The 21,762-nt window shown below is 38.6% G+C and overlaps 1 protein-coding gene across 1 annotated transcript in view; it reads right to left on the bottom strand.

Annotated features, from left to right (window-relative positions):
• Nucleotides 1-21,762, bottom strand: part of tnr (tenascin R (restrictin, janusin)) — a 65,151-nt gene that overhangs the window by 8,186 nt on the left and 35,203 nt on the right. The window contains exons 19-24 of the mRNA XM_035671497.1: nt 17,870-17,989; nt 15,557-15,700; nt 5,689-5,819; nt 1,797-1,929; nt 857-1,008; nt 577-673 (exon numbers count right to left, since the gene is read on the bottom strand). Coding sequence (XP_035527390.1) covers nt 577-673; nt 857-1,008; nt 1,797-1,929; nt 5,689-5,819; nt 15,557-15,700; nt 17,870-17,989 — 777 coding nt within the window. The remainder of the gene's footprint in view (nt 1-576; nt 674-856; nt 1,009-1,796; nt 1,930-5,688; nt 5,820-15,556; nt 15,701-17,869; nt 17,990-21,762) is intronic.

The raw sequence follows: 21,762 nt of genomic DNA, 5'->3' as shown, positions 1-21,762 counted from the left end.
AAAGGCTATACTGCCTGCACAAGATATTGGAAACATCTTTCCTCTCCATGAAATATATGTATCAATTGAAACCGAGTGAAAGGTGTGACCCTCCATTGATTGTACCCATTAAATCCACTTCAGTCATGGAGACGGTGTGATGATAAAGAGGGTAATATACCCTTCAGAAGACTGGAACAGAGATTGAACAATTGGTGACAGGTTGTGGTTAATATCAGTCTGCAGCCCATGAAATGCAGCTGAAATACAGTGGGCAAGGTGACATGAGATAAGGCACCAGAAAATCTGTCACCTCACCTGTAAAAGTTCTAATACAACTACTAGTCAGTCAGTATCTTTAAAAATAAATAAATAAATAAAATTAAATAAAAATATACAAAAAAATAAATGTAGAGCCACTACTCCCCAGTTCCTACTATGATTTGACTGAGAAAAAGTACAGAATTATATCTTCCCCTGTATGTTTCAACTACAGAAGCTGTTATGCCTGTTGTTATGTCTCTGTATGGCACTTACAAAAGAGTGAAGGACTTGTATCTGCAACTACATAGAATTTCTCTAGATTAAGAGTCTTACCAAGCCAGAATTCATCCTCCAGGTTTCCAAAGCCCACTCGATAGTCACTCCACTTCCTGGAAAAGTCTGTCAGGCCGTTCTGACGACGCTGGAATACCTGAACACCAAAATATGATCATGTGACAAGATGAGGAAAATACACCTCATATGTTCAAACTAGAATGACGAACTGCTATTGCTATGATCAAAAGGACCTTCAGTGTTGTATTTGATGCAATAAAGTCTGCACATATGACAAATGTGGTATTAAAAAGAAGGTATCATCTTCACAGGGACTTACAATCCAGCCTCCTTCATCAGTGGTCATGTCACAGTACACCTGCACACCCTGGCTGGGGTCTCTGTTGATGTAAATGGTGTAGACGCCGCTCAGAGTCTCTCCATTCAGCAGGTGTTGGGCACAATTCTGAGGTGTTGCAAATAGACGACTCCCTGGAGAGAAGCAGAGGATGCATGAAGTTAAGTTATGATTTCCTTATTTTTGTTTATATTTTGACTTAAAATTTAAGATTTATGTAGACTGCATGGATGGAATTTGAAATTAACTGTTAAAGAGCAGATATTTCAGGAGTTAGTGGGGCCAGAAACAGAGCTAAAGGTAGAGTGGACTATGTTTGTTGTAGGTATAAATATAAGATGTTTGTTATATCCCTTTTTAATGGTCATAATATTAAAATAGTGCGTTTACAACTTGTTATGCCAGAAAAAAACAATTAAAACAGTTTTAAGTTAAAGTAAAACTGATAATTTGCAAAGCTATCCTTACATAGCCTACAGCTCTGTCCACTGCTTGGTTAAAATGAGAGTACTGATATTTATTTAAGGCATGTTCACATAAATTCCAGATGATTTGCACCTTCCTGATGCTTTCTACCTGGTTTGAGTGACATATGCGTCATCCAATTACACGCTGAGCACATTAAAGCGCACACTGTTCGAGCGGCAGGATTGTAGACAGCCACCCTGCAGGTGAAACCTAATGGGAAGTCTCTCTTGCTATGCTACAGGGAAGGAAAAAGAAAACTATGCCTGACTTTGGGGACCCATTACTGTGCACCTTTAGTTATGGTGACTGTAATGTGAAATGCAGTGCACAAGGGGGAAAAAATATGTGGGGTCAAGAAAACGCGCCCCATTAGAATTTCTTTCCAAGCTTAAATCAAAGAACACAAATACATTATGTGTATGTGAGAGTGTGCATGAATGTGTGTGTACTGTACCTGTAGTGAAGGTAGTGGAGACTACAGCGCTGGTGTCAAGTCCTCTTGCAGCCTGGAGCTTGACAGTGTACTCTGTGATCTCAGCCAGTCCCTCCAGTCGAATCCATGTATCCTCTGCATCTAGGATCAGCTCCTAGTACACACAGACACACACAGACAAACACACACACACACACACACACACACAATTCATTCACATACAAGTTAAAAAGATATTAGATAAAGAAATTGCCTTCTATAAAAGTAATAATTGCATGTTTATTCAGTATAAACCTCAGGGTTGAAATAAATTAAATTAGAATCCCCATAAGTCACTGATAAAACATTGAACTGAGCTTTTGAGTATTACAAAGACCTACAGTATGGCAACAAAGAAACCTTCAAGCTATTTTTGTTCAGGAAACACATGACAGCTTGCTTTGTGTTCCAGTAGCACAATATTCTCAAACTGGCACCACAAGTAGAAGAGGCTTATTTAGAAAAATTGAGAAAATAATATTAAGTCAATTTAAATACTTAAATACTGTATTAGTGAAGTTCAAGTTGGTTGCTCACATATGAATTATTTAAATTAGCCAGTTACTTGGAGGAGAAACAACAACAGGATAAACTTGCAGCAGTTCTTTTAAGTGTACCGTGCATTTGGATAAAGCATAAAGCAGAACTTATAATGTTGTTCATTTTTTTGTTCTTTTGTTTTGTTTGGCGTCTTGTAATCCCATGTGGGTAAGCTCGATGTTTGACATGACATAGAAATAAAAACTAACTAAGCACTTAAAGTTACTCTTCCATTGACTGCAGTGTCTGAATGTCTGTGTTTTCATATGTGAAAAGTGACACTAAAAAAAAAACACAAAACAGGAGCTGAGAAAACCAAGGAAAGAGAAAGCTGGGAGGGTGGCTCGGGAGAGAAAGGGGACAACTAGACGGAGAGAACGAGATAAAAGACTCTTATCGGACAGCCAAGCTGAAAATCTGCTAAGCAATCAGGAAACAACATTTCTGTTTTTGGTGAAGATCAGTCCAATTACATCCCTTTGTTTTTGACAAATCTTCTTTTATTGAGCCAGTCTTAAGGAGCCAAGACATTTGACCGATTATGACAGAGTTCTTTCTCAGATGAGAAACTAATCCACACTCAATTGATTTGACAGAAACATGAACTTGTCTGTGCATGTATTCGTATGTGTGCATGTGTGTTACAGTTTGCCCTGGACACACATTAAATATGAACAAGTTATAATGAATATTCAGCAAGTATGGAAAAAAAATCACACACTTCCAGGCAATGTGTCCACGTGAATTATGCAGGGAAGCAGCTGGTAAATGGTATCTGTGTCTCGGAGGATCTGACATTTTCCGACCAGGTTTTCAGGGTCATAATACGATTTTTATTGCAGCGCAACAGCCCTGTCTTATTAAGGATAATATATAACTTCATGCACTCACTATTGATTGTGTGGATCAGTGGTCGGATGTTTGGTGGATGCATATTTATTTACCCTTGTGTGCGAGTGAATGGGGAGATGTTCATCACTCCAGGCACGAACATAACCGTCAGCAATACGTGCATTTACAAACTGTTAAGTAAATGTTGATCAGATAAGAAATTAATCTCACAGGTACTTTTTGTAAATTCTAAAAGTCCATTATCTCTGTAAGAGGGGAAGCTGGCTGAACAGCTGTAAGTCTCACCAATATGTGGTTAGATTACAGGCGCGGTAACGCTGCCGCATGTTTTCAGTCAAGCCAGACCTCAAGTGGAGACAACCAGAGGCAAATCTCACAAGGACGACTCTTCAATCTCCGGCTGCAGCAATCGTTTCTGCTCTGAGCATGAGTGGTATGACTCATTTGTTGTTGAATGATATGAATTCAAAAGGTGGCAGGCACTTGTTGAGGCAACTCACTGTGGCGAACGAAGATTTGAATAAAATCTAAAAGAACATGATAAAAGGTGATGAGAAGAATTTAAAAGAAACGGAAATGATTTTCAACTCTTCCAACTGGGAGATCTTCCAGCTTTTTACTTAAAAATTAATTGCTGTTAAAAATTACTGTATGTAATTAACAATGAAGAACTTACATATAAGCTGTGACCTGAAATAATTGGTTGCACAGTCAAAAACAATGTCAGAGATATTTTGAAATTAGTTGTTGATCATTTTCTATTATAAAAACAGAAATAGAAAATGTTCCTTTTCCTCTGAATCTGTGAGGGAGCAAGCAAGTGTCCAGTAAACAAACTTGGCCTGGAAACTGTAGCGTATTATCTATGGGTCAACAGTGTTTAGTTTGCAGTGGTAGTGAAGAGTAAATAACTTTTGAAGGTGTTTAATGTGTTGGAGCTGAGCAGTTTATTAGCGAACTAGCCTGCAAACTGACATTTGTAAGTTAGATGAGGAAGAGATTTTGGTAGGAAAGCTAATGTGGGTGGCTTTTGTGTTGTGTAAAAGGCTGCTGTCTGGTTGTTAGTGTGACCGTCACCATAAAAAGAGTCTGAGAGAGAGAGAGTCTGATTAGTAGTATGGAAAAAGGTTCTCTAAGGGTATTACTATTACTGGTTAATGCCAAAATACAGACCGCCATAATGAAACCAGTATTAAATATGAATTTCTCCCTTTTAAATACTGATTTGTATGCTGTATGTTTATTTATAAGGCAAATATGTGTGTTGTAGGAGAAAAAAAATCAGTTTGACTTAACATGCAAATGTATGCAGAGTCTTAGAAATAGCATACACAATGTTTAAAATTATTATTATTGAAAAAATGTTTCTTTAGAAACAAACCATTGTTTTCGAATAAAGATGAAAAGGCAGATGGTGGGATCAACAGTATAAAGGAAGTAATCATTCCAAGAATAATGTTGATAGACGTCTTTGCATTGGAAACAAGTGAAATCTAAAAAATGTTTAGATTTATCACCTGAATTGTTCGTGTTGCATTTTTTGTGCATCAGTGACACCCAATGGTCAACCACACAGCGGTACCGCACATTCAAGGTCAGTGTGTGTGTGTGTGTGTGTGTGTGTGAGAGAGACACTTCTGCTGGATCATTATTTCATCAGTATGTGCGTGTGTGTTTTGACTTTTTATGTGATTATGCCACTAAAGTGGGCATTTGAAGGGGAAAGTCTATGTGCATCTGGTTGCATGTGTGTGTTTGTGTATAAGACATGTAATTGCCAATAAAAGGGAGTCTTTTGCAGAGCATCATGGGAAATGGTTCCAGTCAAATCGTCAACAGTCATGGTGCGTTCCACACAGCTCTTGCTAATATGCTTTATTTCCATTACTCGGCCACATCAAAGGTTTAATCAAAATAAACAATGTCTCTACTGAGACACATTAAAGTAATATCTCTATTAGACAAGCAATTTCATCGCGTACATCCCTTGTGTGTGTATCAATCTATGAGTGTTTGTGTGTGTGTGTGTCCCCAAACGCTCGCACGCTCCACATCAAGGGATGACATGATTGAAAGATAAAATATGAATTTTGAAGTGCTTGTCATAAAGTTGTGACGCTGCATTAATTTTTTTTTCCTGAACATTGTTCAGCTCTGGTATAATAAGTTGATTCAATTGGGAAAATTTTTTACTTTCTAAATCCAAGAAGGGGTTTCAATATGTTCTACAATATCTGCAGTACTAAGTTTCTATTTTCAGGTGTGTGGATTAACAAAAATAAAGTTTATCTCCCTGACACGTTTACAAATGTAGCATGATGCTCAACAGGATTTTCAGAACCACTAGATATGAAAACACATTTTGGCTGCATATAAAATGTTAACATACATTATGATTATCAGTATATATATGGTATCGACAGTGTGTGCTCTGTAAGAGACAGAGCTGAGACATGAGAGTTCAGCTGTGTGCGCTACATACTTTTCGGCTGCCGTCAGTCGACTTATAGGTGAGCATGTAGTTGTCAATTTCTGCGATGGGTGGTTGCCAGGAGATAAGAGCGCTGCGGTGATTCACTTCACTGGCTGTCAGATTCAGTGGCGCATCCATGGCTGCAACAAAGACAGAAAAATAACAACTTTTACAATTAATTCAGTGTAAAACAAAAACATTTTCAGAATGTTTGCTACATCTACAGCCTACTGTAATTCTCAAACAATGAGATTTGTCCGCCTTCTTTTGAAAAACATTTTCATTCATTCTCGTTGTGTTTCAGCTTTTTATAGGTGGAGTGAGTGAATGTCTGCTGTTGAAACTAAGCCAGTAGGTTACTGTACATATGAATGTGCCATTTCAATGTCACACATCTACAGTACGGCCTGGTGCAGGTGGGCAAAGAAAGTATATTTCCCTCTCTTTATAAGACTATAAAAAATCTCACAAAACACATAAATTTCTCTCTTTACATTTTAACTTAAATATTGAGTTAATGTTGAGGTAATTAGGCAGAAACATTTGCTCAATTTATTTGGATGCATTGTGCACAACAAAATTAAAAATAGTGTACTTTTACTAAATGTATCATCTGTATTAATAATTTGTTATTGCTACTTTTTACTCAACTTTTATGGTAGTATTTTAATGCAGTATTTATTATCTTCCAATTAGGAACATGCAGGGGAAAAGTACTGTATTAATTAAATTATCTAAGAGGTTTCATACATGGCAATAAACTGCAGACACCCTGCAGGCTTTTGATTATCTAATAGTTGATAAAGACAAGCAGTGGCTGACTCAGTATCAGTACCAGGCAATAATACCTGTATGGACTATAACACAGCAACCAAACAGCATTGGGTCTTTTTCTTAACTTTAGCCTGCTGTGTTGCCTTGGGTCTTTTCTCTCTCTGGACAAACCTAGCAGGAGATGATGAAGCGAAGTGGCAATGACCCAACCTATAAACAAAACCTTAGCTGCAGAGATTAAATAAACTTGTCTAGTTTATTTAATCGGGTATGCCAGCACTGCTGAAGGCCATCTTTGAAAGGATTCCTTTTTTTCTGCCACATACCAGAAGTATACTGCTGCCAGTCTAAACCAAGATTCAAAGGATAAGGCTGATGTTATTACATATTTTTGTTACTGTTTTGAATGAAGACACCATGTGCAAAAAATGCATTAACCCATATTGCGATATTTATGCTTTTTTTTAGTATTTATAGTGTGACACTAGAGAGACACAGGGCGATGACATGCAACAGCAGGTTCCCTGTTCAAATTGAACCAGAGATATTGAGATGATATGCATCCAGTCTTAAACCCCTTGACCATCAGGACACCAACATCATGGCATGCTTTCTGACTTCCCTGCCCTTATAGTGTATGGATGTAAATCTGTAAAAACTGTTGACGAATTCATTGCTTAATTTGGAAAAAAGGCAAACAATTGGAAAACAATGCAGGTCTGTGACACAGAGGGATGTGCTATATTAGGCTTCTGCTACACAGTTGATTCTACGAAAAATATTAGCAGACTTATCCTTTAATGCATTAAAACCAATGCCATGCCATATAATTTGGTCCTCAATAAAGAATGACAGCTGGAATCTGAATATCAATGAGTGCCACAAAACAGGGAGCAGAGTTTATCATTTCATCCTTCTAAGCAACCAAAAGAAGAGCTAGTAAGGAGAAAGTGCAAGTAAATCATAAGAGAACATTTAAAAAAAACATGAAAACTACACATTAACAAAGGGACATTGTTGCACATACAGTATATTGCAAATATGCATTCCACGAGGTGGGCAAAATCTCCACATCAGTAATACAAAATCCCCAGAGGATGGAGCAGGAAGAGCAGTGAGACACTTTTCCATGTTTAGTCACAGTGTATCACAGTCTCAAAAGCATTCAAGCCCTTGATCAGCAAGCCCACCCAAGTTTTACTGCACATTACATCACGCCATGCGAGTATATCGCCAGTCCCTGCACAGCTTTAAACAAGGCTTGATTATAGTGCCTTTGTTGATACTTTAACCACATCACAAGGAAACTCACCTCAATTTCTCCACCTTACATCACCCTTTTTGAGTCAATATCTGATCTTCCGACATGGTAGCAGAAGCACTGACACGCTGTAACCTCATTTTACTGCGCAATAGAAAATAGATGACCTTCTATTCGGAAAATCAGTTTCCTGGAGTTACATCATGACTCTGGGGCACATCGTCACCCAACAGTGCTCTGTGTAAGGGAGGAAAGGGGCGCTGAAACAAATAAAGTGCTGCGCTTCGTGTGCTGCACAATCCAACGTCACCGCTGTAAATATGAGATAAAGATGTCTACAACATGACTGTCTCTTTCTGTGATTCCCTTTGTTTGACTCCCTTTGTTGTTGTCTTTTTCTTCCATTCTTCCCTCTGTAGCGCAACAAACACAGGCTTTTATAAACAGCCTGAACTTTTAACTTCTCTTGAGGACACGAGGGGCCAAAGGCTTAACTGTTCGCTAAAGATCTACCCCTAAATTGAACCCAGTCCGTCACACAACTCTGAAAATACAAAGAAAATCCACAACATCAACTCCTCACATTCTCTTGTCATTTATATCCTTGTGTGTGTCTTTGTGTGTGTGCACATATGGTGGATCAATGATAGCTTGGTAATTAACAGCATGTACCCGTCTTGATAACCTCCTGAAAGATGCGGGGTGCCTTCTCTCTGAGACAGTGATAGGCAGATTCACATTGTGTGACACGGGGATTGAGAGCGAGAGAGACAGAGAGGGAAAAAAGAGGGAACAAAGAGCGTTTAAGAGCGAGAGGCTGAGTAGTGCGGTTTAAGATGAACACTGGACATTGCAGATTGTGCTAAAGGCCGCGGTGACGTGCCAATCTCCTCCTCTCCTGCACCTTCTCGTCTTTATTGACCTCCTCTCTGCATCTCATTTCTGCCTTGTCTGTTTCCTCCTATTCCCACATCAACCTGGGGTCTTCCTCCTCTTCGCTCTCCCTCTTATCTCCGTATGTGCTACTGTTTCTCTCTTCTGCTCCTCTTGCCTTCCCATCCTTTGTCCACCTCCAGCTTCCCTCCTTATCTGACAGGCTGCTATTCTAACTCAGTGTGCCAGAGAGTGAACGGAGTTTATCTTTTGTTCTTGTCCTCCCCTCGACTTGATGAACGCCGCTGCTGCATCATGTGGGAGGGTTTTTGATTCATAGAAATGGAGGGCCTGCAACCACGCTCATTTTGCCTGTCTTTATTCTTCCTTTCTCTTCATTTCTCTAATTAAATCTGTCCCCCTTGTCGTTTTTTTTCCCCCTCTCACTCTCTCCCTTCAATTAAACCTTTGCATGGAGTGTGCCCATGCAGGTGAGCAGGTGTCGCTAGATTTCCTGGCAGCTCTGAAGCTCTATCTTCGGACGTGGAGGTTTGAACAATGGGACTGAGATGAATAGGTTTGGCTACATCTAATGTCTCATTAACACACAGTGTAAACAATGCGAGAGGAAAGAAATAAACACACATACAGAGAAGCAGATGGGAAGGGCAGCATGGGCAGCAGCAATTTGTTGCAGGAAGACAAGAGGGAGGAAGTTATTCTTTTGGAGTGGCTATCACATCTCTATGCCCATTTGCAAGTGAATGATTCTGCTTGGATGATATATAGTTATAGTTAATTCTTTTGTTTTTATGAAGTCAAATTAAATTTAACGAAATGCTACTTGGGTGGATCTCACAGATGGATTTAAGGAAGTAAGAAAACTTCTTGTTGTTATTTCAGAAGTCCAACTAAAATTAAATTAACTTTTTTATTGGTCTGCTACAGCAAAACGTAAGAAACCTTAATTGTATATTGTTTGGTTTCATGATGGCGCCCCCTAGGTTTGCATTAATTCAACAGGATATTGAGCATTTGAACAACAACCCACATTAGCTTAACTACTAGAGTCTCCTTCTCACAGATATGAACACTATAAACTCCTGCGCCTCAGCTTGTTGAACGACCAAAAACACATTCACTTGGAGAAAAGTGCACCGTAACATCAGTTTGCAGGCTAGACAGGTAATTATCTGCTCACCTGCAGCACGTTAAACCACATGTCAACTGCAAATGTAGGTTGGGTCCCGTTAGATGCTGGTGTGGTCCTTACTCTTCCATATCGCTAACAACACGCTGTCTGCCCATGAAGGCTGCAGCACAAGTTTGTTTACTTTGTCACTCGTTCCCTACAGTGTAACACCAGCACCACTCATGCAGCCTGCCAGCTGCTGTCAATCAAACCGCTCCAGCCGGCTGAGATGAAAAGGAGCCTTTCTGATACTTCCCAAAAGACCTTTTTTGATGTTGACATTATTTGTGACTACACAAAAGGATGGCTGAATGTGATTTTTGAAGTGTAAAACTATAAAAGAGCCTTGATTACCACAATGGACAATGTTTAAGAGCCAAAAGGAGCTAAGACAAAGCATCATTAATGCTGGTTACAAAGCTTGAGAGTTATGCACAAAATTTTGTATTTGAGGGCCCTTCACACCATCATGGCTCTGCTTCACACAACAGAGTTTTCTAAATTCTTCCTACCTCTTCAACCACTTTTTAGTCTTGGTCATCTGTTTCATGAAGTTATTAGATTTTAAGATAGGTTCAAGAACCACAGAAAGACCACAGCTCTTTGCCTTCTAATTTTCTGTGTTCTTATGTGTCCAACCCCTTCCTCTTCGGTCTTAGTTCTCACATCCCTATCATGCCGCAGAACTGCATTTTCTGCTTCAACTCCAACATCACCAACGTTCTCATTACAGGAACCACAGGGGAACAATAAAGCTACAAGGTTTAGTCCAGACATCGGCCCCACCCACTCCCTGGGTTCCTCCCATTAAAACCTTCCAGCCAATATATCAATACCATTGGACCCTGACTTCATCCCCTCATGCTTGATACATACATACATCCCACATCTTGATAGTGATCCCTCAATATGTGAACTGTGAAGTGACCAATAATCTATTACACAGCATGGTCACATGCTGCAGCAACACTGCTACTAATTAAGGATAGGTCCATTTCTTCTTGTTTTAAATTAATATACTTGTAACTTTAATTAATTTAAATATCTTTTTAATATTGTTTTTTTTAGGTAAATTAATTATTTGTTATAAAAGTTATAAAAGTATATCCTAAAGTAATTATTACAGGTTAAATTTATTAATTGTTCCAAGTGTTACGGCAGTTCATCATTTTCTTTTTTCAAGTAAAATGTTCTACTTATAAGCCAAATGTTCCAAAAGGTATAGAAATTATACCCATGGAAATCACATCCTCTCTACCACCATGACTCATGTCAAGACATTTTTCATATTTGAAATTAACAGCTCTAGTAATTAGCATATAACTCTCCATACTTTATACTATAAATACCATATCCAATATCTTATAATGAATATTTCAATGCAGTTGTGGGTGTTCTAAACATTTTACCATAAAACAATTAACGATTTTATGGGGACAGAAGTTCTTAAAAGTACATTAAAGCCTCAAAGATGCCACAATTGCCTGAAGAATGAAGACTATGTGTCTGTAATAGCAGCACTCTCAGCACTTGGTGAACAACTATCAGCCAGAGCTCAGTGAAGCTGCCCGCAGCAAGGATCTCTACTGCTTCAAAAACTTGCCAAGCACTTCTCAGCAAGTGGGCTCAGACACATCTGAGGGGAAAAAAAGTCCCTGTGCTGCAGCCTACAGGCTTATAGAGACACCCGTAGCAAAATCCCTTATTTTCCACCCCTATAGCTTAAATATCAGCCTTTGGGGAGCTGTCTTACTCTGTGTTGAACTCTTGAGGCATGGAGGCCGGACAACAAAACAACTCTCAGCTGTGGTTAAGAGGCTTGAGAATCAACAAAGAAATGCCACAGCCCACCACCAAAAAACTGAATGGCTGAGACAGTCTTGGCCACATTTTGATATGAGCCAGACTCATCCCCTTTTTCTTCTTCTCTGTGTGTGCTGTGTTCAGCATGCATGTAGAGAAACCATGCATCCCTAGAAGGAGTAGTAAAAGTCAAAACCTGACAGCAAGAACTTTTACTGACCCTTCACCTCATGTACAATGCATGGACCAGAAAAATTCACAAAATTCATTGCAACTAGATGTCGCACTAGAACACAGCATCTCACACCTAAACAACTGAGGTTACGGCCCACCAGACTACATTGTCAAAACCAGTAATTTTACCAAGCAGATAATCATAACACACTTCAAACTCCTGATTTGGTTTCTGATTATACATTCACCAACTCTGGTTTGGCTGAAATAAATCAAAAAACAGCAGTTTCTGTTGCTCACAGATGGTCTTACATGCACTATAATTCATACACCCCGAGTCTGTCTTTGTAAACAGTGCACAGAGAGGCTTGGATAGCAACACAGGCAAAGGGATTGTGATGTCATTCTCTGCTCATTACTCCAATATATCTTTACATAGCAAACAGTTCTTTGCTGCCATATTAATGTTTTAAATCTCATATATACATAACCTTTAAGAACCCACTAAGCAAAAGCAAAGATGTAGAAACAGCGATGTAAAAAATGAAAATTGTACACAAATGTATATGGAGACTATTTCCAGTACACGATAATATTTAATCCTGCTACTGAGAAACTAGAACTACTGGCTTGTAAGAAAGTTGGTCTGTGTTGGAGACAAGCAGGGTGGGTAAGACCGGCTGTGTTGTTGTATGTTTTGTTGAGTTAGGCTCACTTGCTCTCCAGAATATTTTTGTCTTTCAACAAGTTATTTCCAACCTCACCATCAGTCTCAACAACACCAGACTACTGGGAGAGCTAAAAAGCTCATTCAGCAGTCTTAAAATTCAGATGGCATATTCTATGTCCCAACCACAGACTTTAAATGGAATTACACGAGTGTATGATCATTTTATACAAGGATAGGTTTTCCACTATAAGAAAAACCATGCCACTTCTGTCTTTTTACAACTGTGTTTGAGTCCACAAATTATTTATAACTGTGTGATTTTGTCCGTTACAATTATTTACGTATTTATTTTCAGTTTTAATTATATTAACTATATAACTTGTGCTATCATTTCCTTCTAAAGATGTATTCATAGTGTACATTAAGGCATCTATGACCAGCAAAAAGTAGACAGACAGAGACCAAACTGAGACTCAAAGAGTGAGAGGCCGACAGAGGCAGACAGAAACAGAGCAGCAGACGGGTGGAGATGTGACTGACCCATATCGAGAGCAGTTGACCAAACCAATCAATGGTCTCGTTCTCTCTCGCAGCTCGTTCACAATGTGACATTCTCTACTGGAGCGGAACAGCCTGAGAAAACAAGCTGTGTGAGCGGAACTGAAACAGCCTTTAAGATTTCAATTAGGAAGTTTAATTAACAACAGGGGAAGATCCCTCTGAAGTTGGGGCTGACTAAGACACCCTCTGGTTTGACATGTCATCATTAGTCCTGCAGGGGTGAAGATTTTATTGGTGTGTTCCTTTGTGCATATATGCTTACTTACTTGGGCCCACTTAATACAGAGCTGTGTGTACTGCCTTACTGTGTTTAGTATGTGTGTACTGGGAGGCAGGTACTTGTGTTGTGAGATTTTTAAATGCATATTAGTGCCCAAAACGTCTCCATTATTATCCCTCGTTGTTCTTTTATTGATTTTCTGTTCCTCAGGCAAATGAGGTAAAGCTTTAAAGAGCAATATCATTGACTTTAACTGTAAAATATGGATATTATCCTTTCAGAAGTCCCTTTTCTAAATGTATACTGAAGACAAAATAAATACTGTAAAAGCCAAGATACCAGTGTTGATTAATAACTGCATCAAATGTTCAACTATGTTAATAGATGAACATTTGTTCAGTAACTGCAGGATATATTTGAATAATATTGGTAAGATTCTTAATAAGAGAGACAGCGAGCTCCTGCAGACGTCTCTCGATCTGTATAAAGGAATTTGATCATGGCAAGAATAAATTTAGCCTATTCCACTCAGAGGAGGAGAGCAACAAAAGCAAGCATCTAACCACATGCTTGATTCAATAAGACATGGTATTCAAAACAAATCGAAATCCTTGTTCTCTTTGCTTACTCCATGGTGTTACCTACATCACAGCAATTTCCCAAATTCTTTCTTTTATATGAGAGAGTCTAACCAGGGTAGAATTTCTTTTTTGTTTTTAGTCCTCTGGAGAAGCTGAGGTACATGACGTACTAGGCAGAGCATCTGCTTCCAATTTAGAATCACCTTAAACTGCCAAGAACATTTGTTTATGTATGAGTTACTATATGCATGTACAGCATTGACATGGTTGTAGGTGCACCTAATTTTCCTGAGCCCCATTTATGTTTTGAAGTCTCTGCAGCCCAGAGTTTGTTTCTGTTTCGAGCAGTTCGTCTCTGCTGCAGTGCAGGACAGGTAGCTCTGGTTCTCCTTGGGGGATTATGAACTCCTCTGCTGACTGAAAAGTTTTTTGTTTTTTTCCTGCAAGAAGTCTAGAAAAAAGTTTACAGAGCTGCAACTCAGCTAAACTAGAACAATTCCTTCACCCTTAACTTTCCTCTAAATGGAGCAGACAATGGAGGTGAATATAATTAAAGAGGTGGGTCATCTGAAGGTGAAGCAAGAAAAAACCGAACAGAGCATTCATAAGTTTAATCCTCATGACTGCTTGTGTCTTAGGCCGTGTCAAAGTCTCTAAATAAGGTACTGACCCCTGACTCTGCAATGAGTGTTACATAGAGATGAAGGATCAAAGGTTTCTAAGTGCACACTGTGTAGGAAAAACTAAAATCTACCTAAGTTGTACTGTAAAATGACCCATAACAATATATATAAAACCTGTACTAACAAAAACAAAACCACCATCACCATTCGACAAAGCATACAGTGCGTAGTCTCAACTACCAGCAATTAGACCATCCCCAGGGAGGCTCTCAGCTAAACACCTTCCACTTCTTTGAATCTACTGCTAGGGAATTTAAAGCTTAAGGTAATCTAATCGACATAAATAATATGGTAATTTAATTTCTATATTGTCATGGCACAGGTAGTACTGGAGAAATGATTTGTTATATCTAGGGGAATTAATTAACACTAAGACTTGTGCATCTAACAGCCAGGCAACCTCTGGTGCTTCGTTAACCTGCACTGAATTTGTTTCAGTTAATGCGGGTTAACACATATAAACACAGACAGGAACTAAACCGAATCATGGATTATTATTCATTGTCCATCAAGGTCTCAACAAAGGAGTTACTTGTGATTCTGCAGCATGTATATTTTCAACCAATCTTCCTGACATTGGGCAACTAAAAAATTACAACCATGTGACTGTGACAATATGCACCAACTGCTGAAATATTATTATATATAATAATAATAATATTGTGCTCATTTTTGTTTTGCCTCATCGCCCAACCCTACATCCATCCATAAATCTCTCCATTCATCCATCCAATTAACTGCCACTTTTCTAGGTCAGTCATGTCACTTTGTGATACTGGTTATAGTTTTTAGTTGTATGACATACTTCTGTTGTTTGTGTTACACTAGTTAAATCCCCAGAGAGAAATGCATCTGCTGCATTTGACTCATCTACTTTAGAAGCAGTGTGAAGCCATTGCCCTTGGTCGAGGACAACAGTGAATTCCACAACAGTAGAATTCCTAATTAACATGCATAGTTTTTTTTTGGTGTGAATGAAACCGAGCTCCTGGGGGAAACCCTCCTGCTGTGAGGTAACACAGCTAACCGCTGAGCCGCCGCTCCGCCTACTGTACTGACACCAGCTGAATAAAATGAATACATACGTGTTTGGAGGTTGGTGATGACGGTGCCGCTGGTGAGGGGTCCTTTGGTGGCATAGAGGGCCACAGAGTAGGTGGTGCTTGGCTTGAGGTTGGACAGCTGGTGCTCCTGCTTGTTGCCATCCACAAGGAAAGTATCAGCTGTCACTGGAAAACAAAAAGACACATATTTATGTGCTTGCTACATTTATGCCATCCCATACATTTTAAGTCTTTAGCTTTGTCTGAATAGATAAAATTGTTTCTCTCTGATGCATCTTAGCATAGGAAAGAGACATATTTAAATCTCAAAGTCTACAAAAGGATCTCTACACTAATTAAATGTCTTTTGCTCTCAAATATGACTGAATATTCTGTACTGTAATATATCTGAAATACAAAGCTGATCTTATCTAAATTCATATTCCGAGAATCATTTGAAGGTATTTTCATGACTAATATCTGTCTAACCAATTTAAACAGGGTGAATTCGAATAAATTACCATTCAATTACCAATCTGCATTTACAGTCATAAGAAAATGTCTCTGAATTGACTGTGACAAATTACTGATGAACAAAATAATTGTGTAGCATTAGCATGAGATTTCACATTTAATATAACTGCTGACAGGATCCTGTTGCGTTAGAGTTTTAATTTATAGTAATAACAGTAAGAGCTGCATCAACGTGTCAATATTTCAGTGATATACAGTGTGTGTAAACTTCACAATGACAGTGATCATACTGAGTATATATACAAACCTTATTTTTGCAATGTTATACTATTAATCTATTTTATATGAAGTTTGACTGACTGATACCATGATGGTTTGAATTTTATGTGGATGTTTCTGGTTGCCAATAAAAATCTACTTTGTAATGCAGTACAATACTTGATGAAATCTGAGATTTATTGACCCTGATTTAATACACTGACACTTAAGGGAATTTGTCCACAACTTACATTGCACTTCTCTAAACCCTGGTGGAAGCTGGTTTCCAACTATGCATCCAGCATATAGATACTGTCTCTGTAACTTAGATGATCTGGCTGCCATCCAGTCAGTCAGGGTGCAATTTACACATTGACTCCAAGAGCTGACTAAAACAAATTTCTCAAGATAACTCAAGGCATGGCTTAGTCAGTGGGGTCATGTGCAAATGAGAAAAAATATGCTTCCCATAACATTTTCTCTAGCCAGTTTATAAAAAAAATCCCTGAAGAAAATAATTGTTGGAATCAAGTGTTAAACATTTTACTGGTGAATTTAAAACATATCTTTGAAAAGGGTAATGACTGCCAACGCTGGGAGATGTTTGTTTAGAAAATATTATTCCTTTGAAACTTTTCATACTTTCATATTTCAGCACTCTCGCTGTGTATGTCAAGTAGCTTTAAGTTCTATCTGCAGCTGGTTTATCTATTGTAACTTGGCAGTCATCCACTTAGTTCAGGGAGCAAATTATAAACTGACTCTGAGGGGCCAAGCAATATGGCTATCTTTTACCTATCTGGATATGGCTGTCTGACAGCGAAGACATGGCTTGCATCAAAGACATTTGCTGTTTAAAAACTGCAATGTTTGTGCCAAAGCTTCGTAGTTCAACCAAGCATAATGAACATTTCTGAAAGCACGACAAATGGATCCATAGCGCCTTGAACGATCGCACTGAAAACTTTGATGCTACCTGTCACATCTCCACACGCTGCACCTGTATGACTTAAAATAAAACTGCTCATTGTGCTCTGACTTAGTTCGATCTTATTGCACTCAGTGCTATGACTCTATAAGATTTCAATATTGCAATTATGCAGAGTGGGTGGAGAGAGGTTGTGAATAACAAATTATATAAGTGGTAAGAAAGTATTTACTTAAACATGGTTATATGAAACACAAAAAGACAACAGCATCAATAAAAAGTAAGTAAGTGTCAGGGTGCTTCAAAATGAATTGTTAGCCAATGTAATGATGAGAAAAGGTGTTGCACACTCTGGTTCAATATGCAGCTACTCGCAAGTCTACTTCAAGTGATCAGCACCTCACTATAACCCTTTGTGTGTGTCAGTCTTTTCTATTATATATAGCCAATGTAAGGAGAATACATTAGTGGTGGTGATGTGAGACAGAACGATTATCACATGTATATTTCATGATTTGCAGCTGTGCTGTACTAACTTAACATACCAGAAATCGAGGCATCAAAGAGAAAAGGGTGTTGATGATTTTGTCCAAATTAGTCAGATTCTTGTGCTTTGATTGTGGTTAATCAGTCCATCCATATATTGTCTAATACACAGAAAATAAATAAAAGAGATGACAGTTCTGACAGCTCACCCTGGTTGTGTGTGAGAGTCAGCACGTAGTTGTCAACACTGGAAAGGGGGGGATTCCACCTCAGCAGGGCTCCTTGTGGAGTGATGTTGAGAGCCGTCAACTCAGCTGGCATGTCCATAGCTAGGATTAAACACAAAGATATAAGCCCAATGTAAAAAAAAAAAAGACAAAAAAATCAATAATAACAGCCTTTTCAAGAGATCAGTTTTCAGGACAATTCTGAGAAATGTTCAGTAACATCTGGCTAACATGACAGCAGTGGATAACGCCCTAAAACCACCACGGTCAACTCACTGCAGGATATACTAACTCAGCATGTTGGCTTTAAATTGGCAGAAATGTAGAATTGTTTTTGTCTTTTTGTTAAATTTACAATGATACAAAACAGGGAAAACTGGTAGTGTTTGGCAGCTGGGCATTTTTGTCGAAACGAATTACCTAATTATTAACCAAACCCGTTTTAGGTTGATAGACTAATTAGTTGATCAAATAATTGCTTGCTTGAAAGATGAAAGCCTCTACCATGTTAATTCTTTCACTATGGCTAAAAACCTATGTCTGTCACAATGACCTTTTACCACCAAAATCAGTTCATCCTTGAGTCCAAGTTTGCCTTTGTGCCCAGTTTGATTCCCCTGAGGCATTACTAAGATATTGTGACACAAGAATGGGAAAGACGTACGAACAACCCAAAAACATAATCCGCCAGCACGGAGGAATAATAAAAACTATGTCGGAACAGTAGCCTCTCTCTTTTCCCTTTATTTTGGAAAATGACATGCATTTGTACACAAACTATGGACTATGTCATGCTGGATCATTTTATAATTGCAAAGAGGTGCCAATTACACCTAAACAATTTTGAATGGAGCACTAAATGAATGGAAAACCATTATTCAACCCACATCTGAGTTATAATTATACAAACCGAGACACAGAAGAGCTTTGCATTCGTGCTGATTAATAATGACTCTCTTTGCCATTTTGATCACTGTTTTCTCAATTCTAACACACATCAAAGAGGAATTATGCAGTCAAAAAGGCTGTAGAAAGTCTCAGATATTCTCCTGAGCCTACTGTTTCCCCACCCTCTTCCTAATTTCATTCTCAGACTGCTGGACATGCCAAAATTGAGTTTGAATTTAATTATACCTTTAACCTCAGTGTTTCAACCCCAATTTCTCCTCAGGCGTGTTATTTTGGCACAGCAGACATTGTGGCAGGAGAACACAGAACACCGCATGTGTTTCAAAGCTCTGCCCAGATGAGGTAATTAATACTGCCCTGCCCTCATCAGAATAAAAAGAGAATTGAGCTCATTAGCACACCGAAGTGAGTTTGAGTCTTTCTTATCGCTACAATAGATGAACAAACCTGATTAAAATCGTTACTTTAATTGCAAAAAGGTTTAAGTGAATTTAATGGAGGCTTGCCAAGTCAATTAGATTGGCAATGGAGATGGAGTAGATGGCCAAAAAATAAAAAAAAATAAACACGTCATCCTCCTTCATCAGGCCCAGTGATAATCCAATCAGCACCCTCCATCTCCTGATTGCACCGGTGAATCACAGGCTTGAGCCAACTACGTCACGCTTGCGCTTGGATCTGTATCTGAAAGTCAAGCTCCAGTGCTTAAGATCATGTTTGGATTCAGAAAAAGAGGAAAGGTTTTGAAAAAGGGAACAAAGGATGCTGTGAGAGTATATTGTGGGGCAGGCATATGCTAATAGGAATCCTTGAGAGTCAGCTGCCAAAAACACTGAATTTATTTATATTATTGAATTTTATTCTATATTATCAAACTCAGGAATAAAGGAAAAGCCTGGTCTTTCAGATAACTACCACATGATTTGGGGCAACTTTCGCAGGCACATGATAAGTCAGTTAACGCAAGAAACAACATCCTTTTTAAAATTCGAAAAGTGGTTTTCCCTCTCTAACAAAACATTTTTGGCAGAATGTACAAAATAAATGTTGATACAGTTAAAAAACCTGCTAACAGCTTTGATTCTGCCCTTGATTTATGGTAAAACTGATTTCAAGAAGACTGCAGTGACAAGACATTTTATGTTTTGAGGGGGACACTGTCACAAACTCTGTTATTGCTTAAATAACAATCTTCAGGTAAATAAGTTTAATTCAAGTTTGTTGGTGTGCTATTAAATGTCTGAAACATAAGTTACAAATCTTTAGGATAAATGTTTCAAACTGACTTTTGGTCATTTGTTGAATATGGTATTTTTAGAAACACCCCAGCTGTCACGGTTGGCTGAGAGGTCAGTTTGCTCGGTGCTGTACCTGTGGCCATTATGAAGACCAGACTGCAGACAGTACAGTTAGTAAGACATACTGGGCCATTTTACTCCACAGTCTATCTCTGCATCCCCTCCCATTACTGTGGAAGCAGTACAAAAAAGCAGGCTATCAGTGTCTGAGTGTGTTCTCCACATTAACCCTATAGCCACACTGGATGTGTTTGTGGCACAGTACTAATACTAATGCAGGCAAAGCCACAGCCATGAAAACATTTTACCTACTCCACCAGCAGCTTTTATGCTGCATGGGAGATGTGCTGCCACAAATCATATATCATATCAAAATAAAATCTTTCAAAGATCCATGTCTGTAATCTTCTGGATAGGATCCCAAACATAACCTTGGATACTACTGTATTTTTTTTTTTTCCAGTGAGTTTTATATTGTGAATGTGCTGTATGTGTACGTAAAAATGCTTGGCAATACATTAATCTGAAAAGTGAGACATGATCAATAATTACACCCAGTCAGTAGTTCATTAACATAGCAGTCAGCTCTTAAGTGTAGGATTACAACTACTCTCTTAGTGTTCACTCTGGAACCACACAAACTCTGCATTATTATAATCCCTTATTCAGTGTTATTCAGGAGCTATAATAATAGGCAGTTAGTGACAGAGTTGCTCCTTACCTGTATTTTCTGTGTCAGGGAAAAAATAATAGATCATTTGGTTTAAATGACCAGTGTTGCACCTTTAATGGATCATAAGGTAAGTGGTCTCTTGTAGCACTTGAGTAGACATGTTGTACTGGGACTGTGACACGTGTAGAAGGGCCAAGAGAGTGCTAACCTGAAAACAGCAGGCTGCTAGACACAAAAGACAAGTGTAGCCTAACAAGCCTTGCTGTTTTCTGACAAGAAGAAAACAGTTTTCAAAGATGAAAACCATGCACTCTCTTTTTTACTTTTTCACTTGAGACCTGTATATACAGTATATATCTGTTGGCTCAAAAATAATTCTCCTCTCCTTCTTACTCTCAGTCTCTATTTTGCAGTGCTGCCTGCCATGTCCTTTATTTATATATTTCTTTTCATTTATACTTTCTCTGTGTTGGTTCCCCTGAAATCCTTTTGTAATTCAATGTTGGTTGTGATTTTGTGGGATACTTTAACAAAGCATCCATTTAAAATAGAATTATGTTCTCCCTCATCTATCTTCTGTTGAGATAACTAGTAGAAGAAAAAAACAGGTAGGGAGGACTTTAATGGCCTTTCTCAGTTTTGGGGAGAGCTTTACTTTACTAGGGGTCCTGACACTTTCCTAATGAGCACCCTCCATTAAACGGACATTCACATAGTCCATTTAGTGTCAACCCTCTCAAATTCATCTTAGATTAGCAGTACCTGCTGTGTTAGCAAAATGGAATATGGCTCCCTGGTTTTTCATCCCCTCTGACAATAATTGATTACGGAAGTGAAGTAAGTAGCAATTGCAGCGTTATTCAAGTCATTACATACTTGGCCAGGCAACGCTGGATTACTCTTCCAAATCCCCTGTTTGTGTATTGTTGTTGAAAGCGGCATTAAAATGTCCCCGCTTGGGCATTGTGCGGTGTGAGGAAAATGTTATTTACCAT

This window comes from Morone saxatilis, unplaced genomic scaffold, assembly GCF_004916995.1.
Source record: "Morone saxatilis isolate NCDOM2014 unplaced genomic scaffold, NCSU_SB_2.0 Contig23, whole genome shotgun sequence".
NCBI classification, from domain to species: Eukaryota; Metazoa; Chordata; class Actinopteri; family Moronidae; genus Morone; species Morone saxatilis.
Note: the sequence above shows the minus strand (reverse complement) of the source record. Positions and strands in the feature narration are given on the sequence as shown.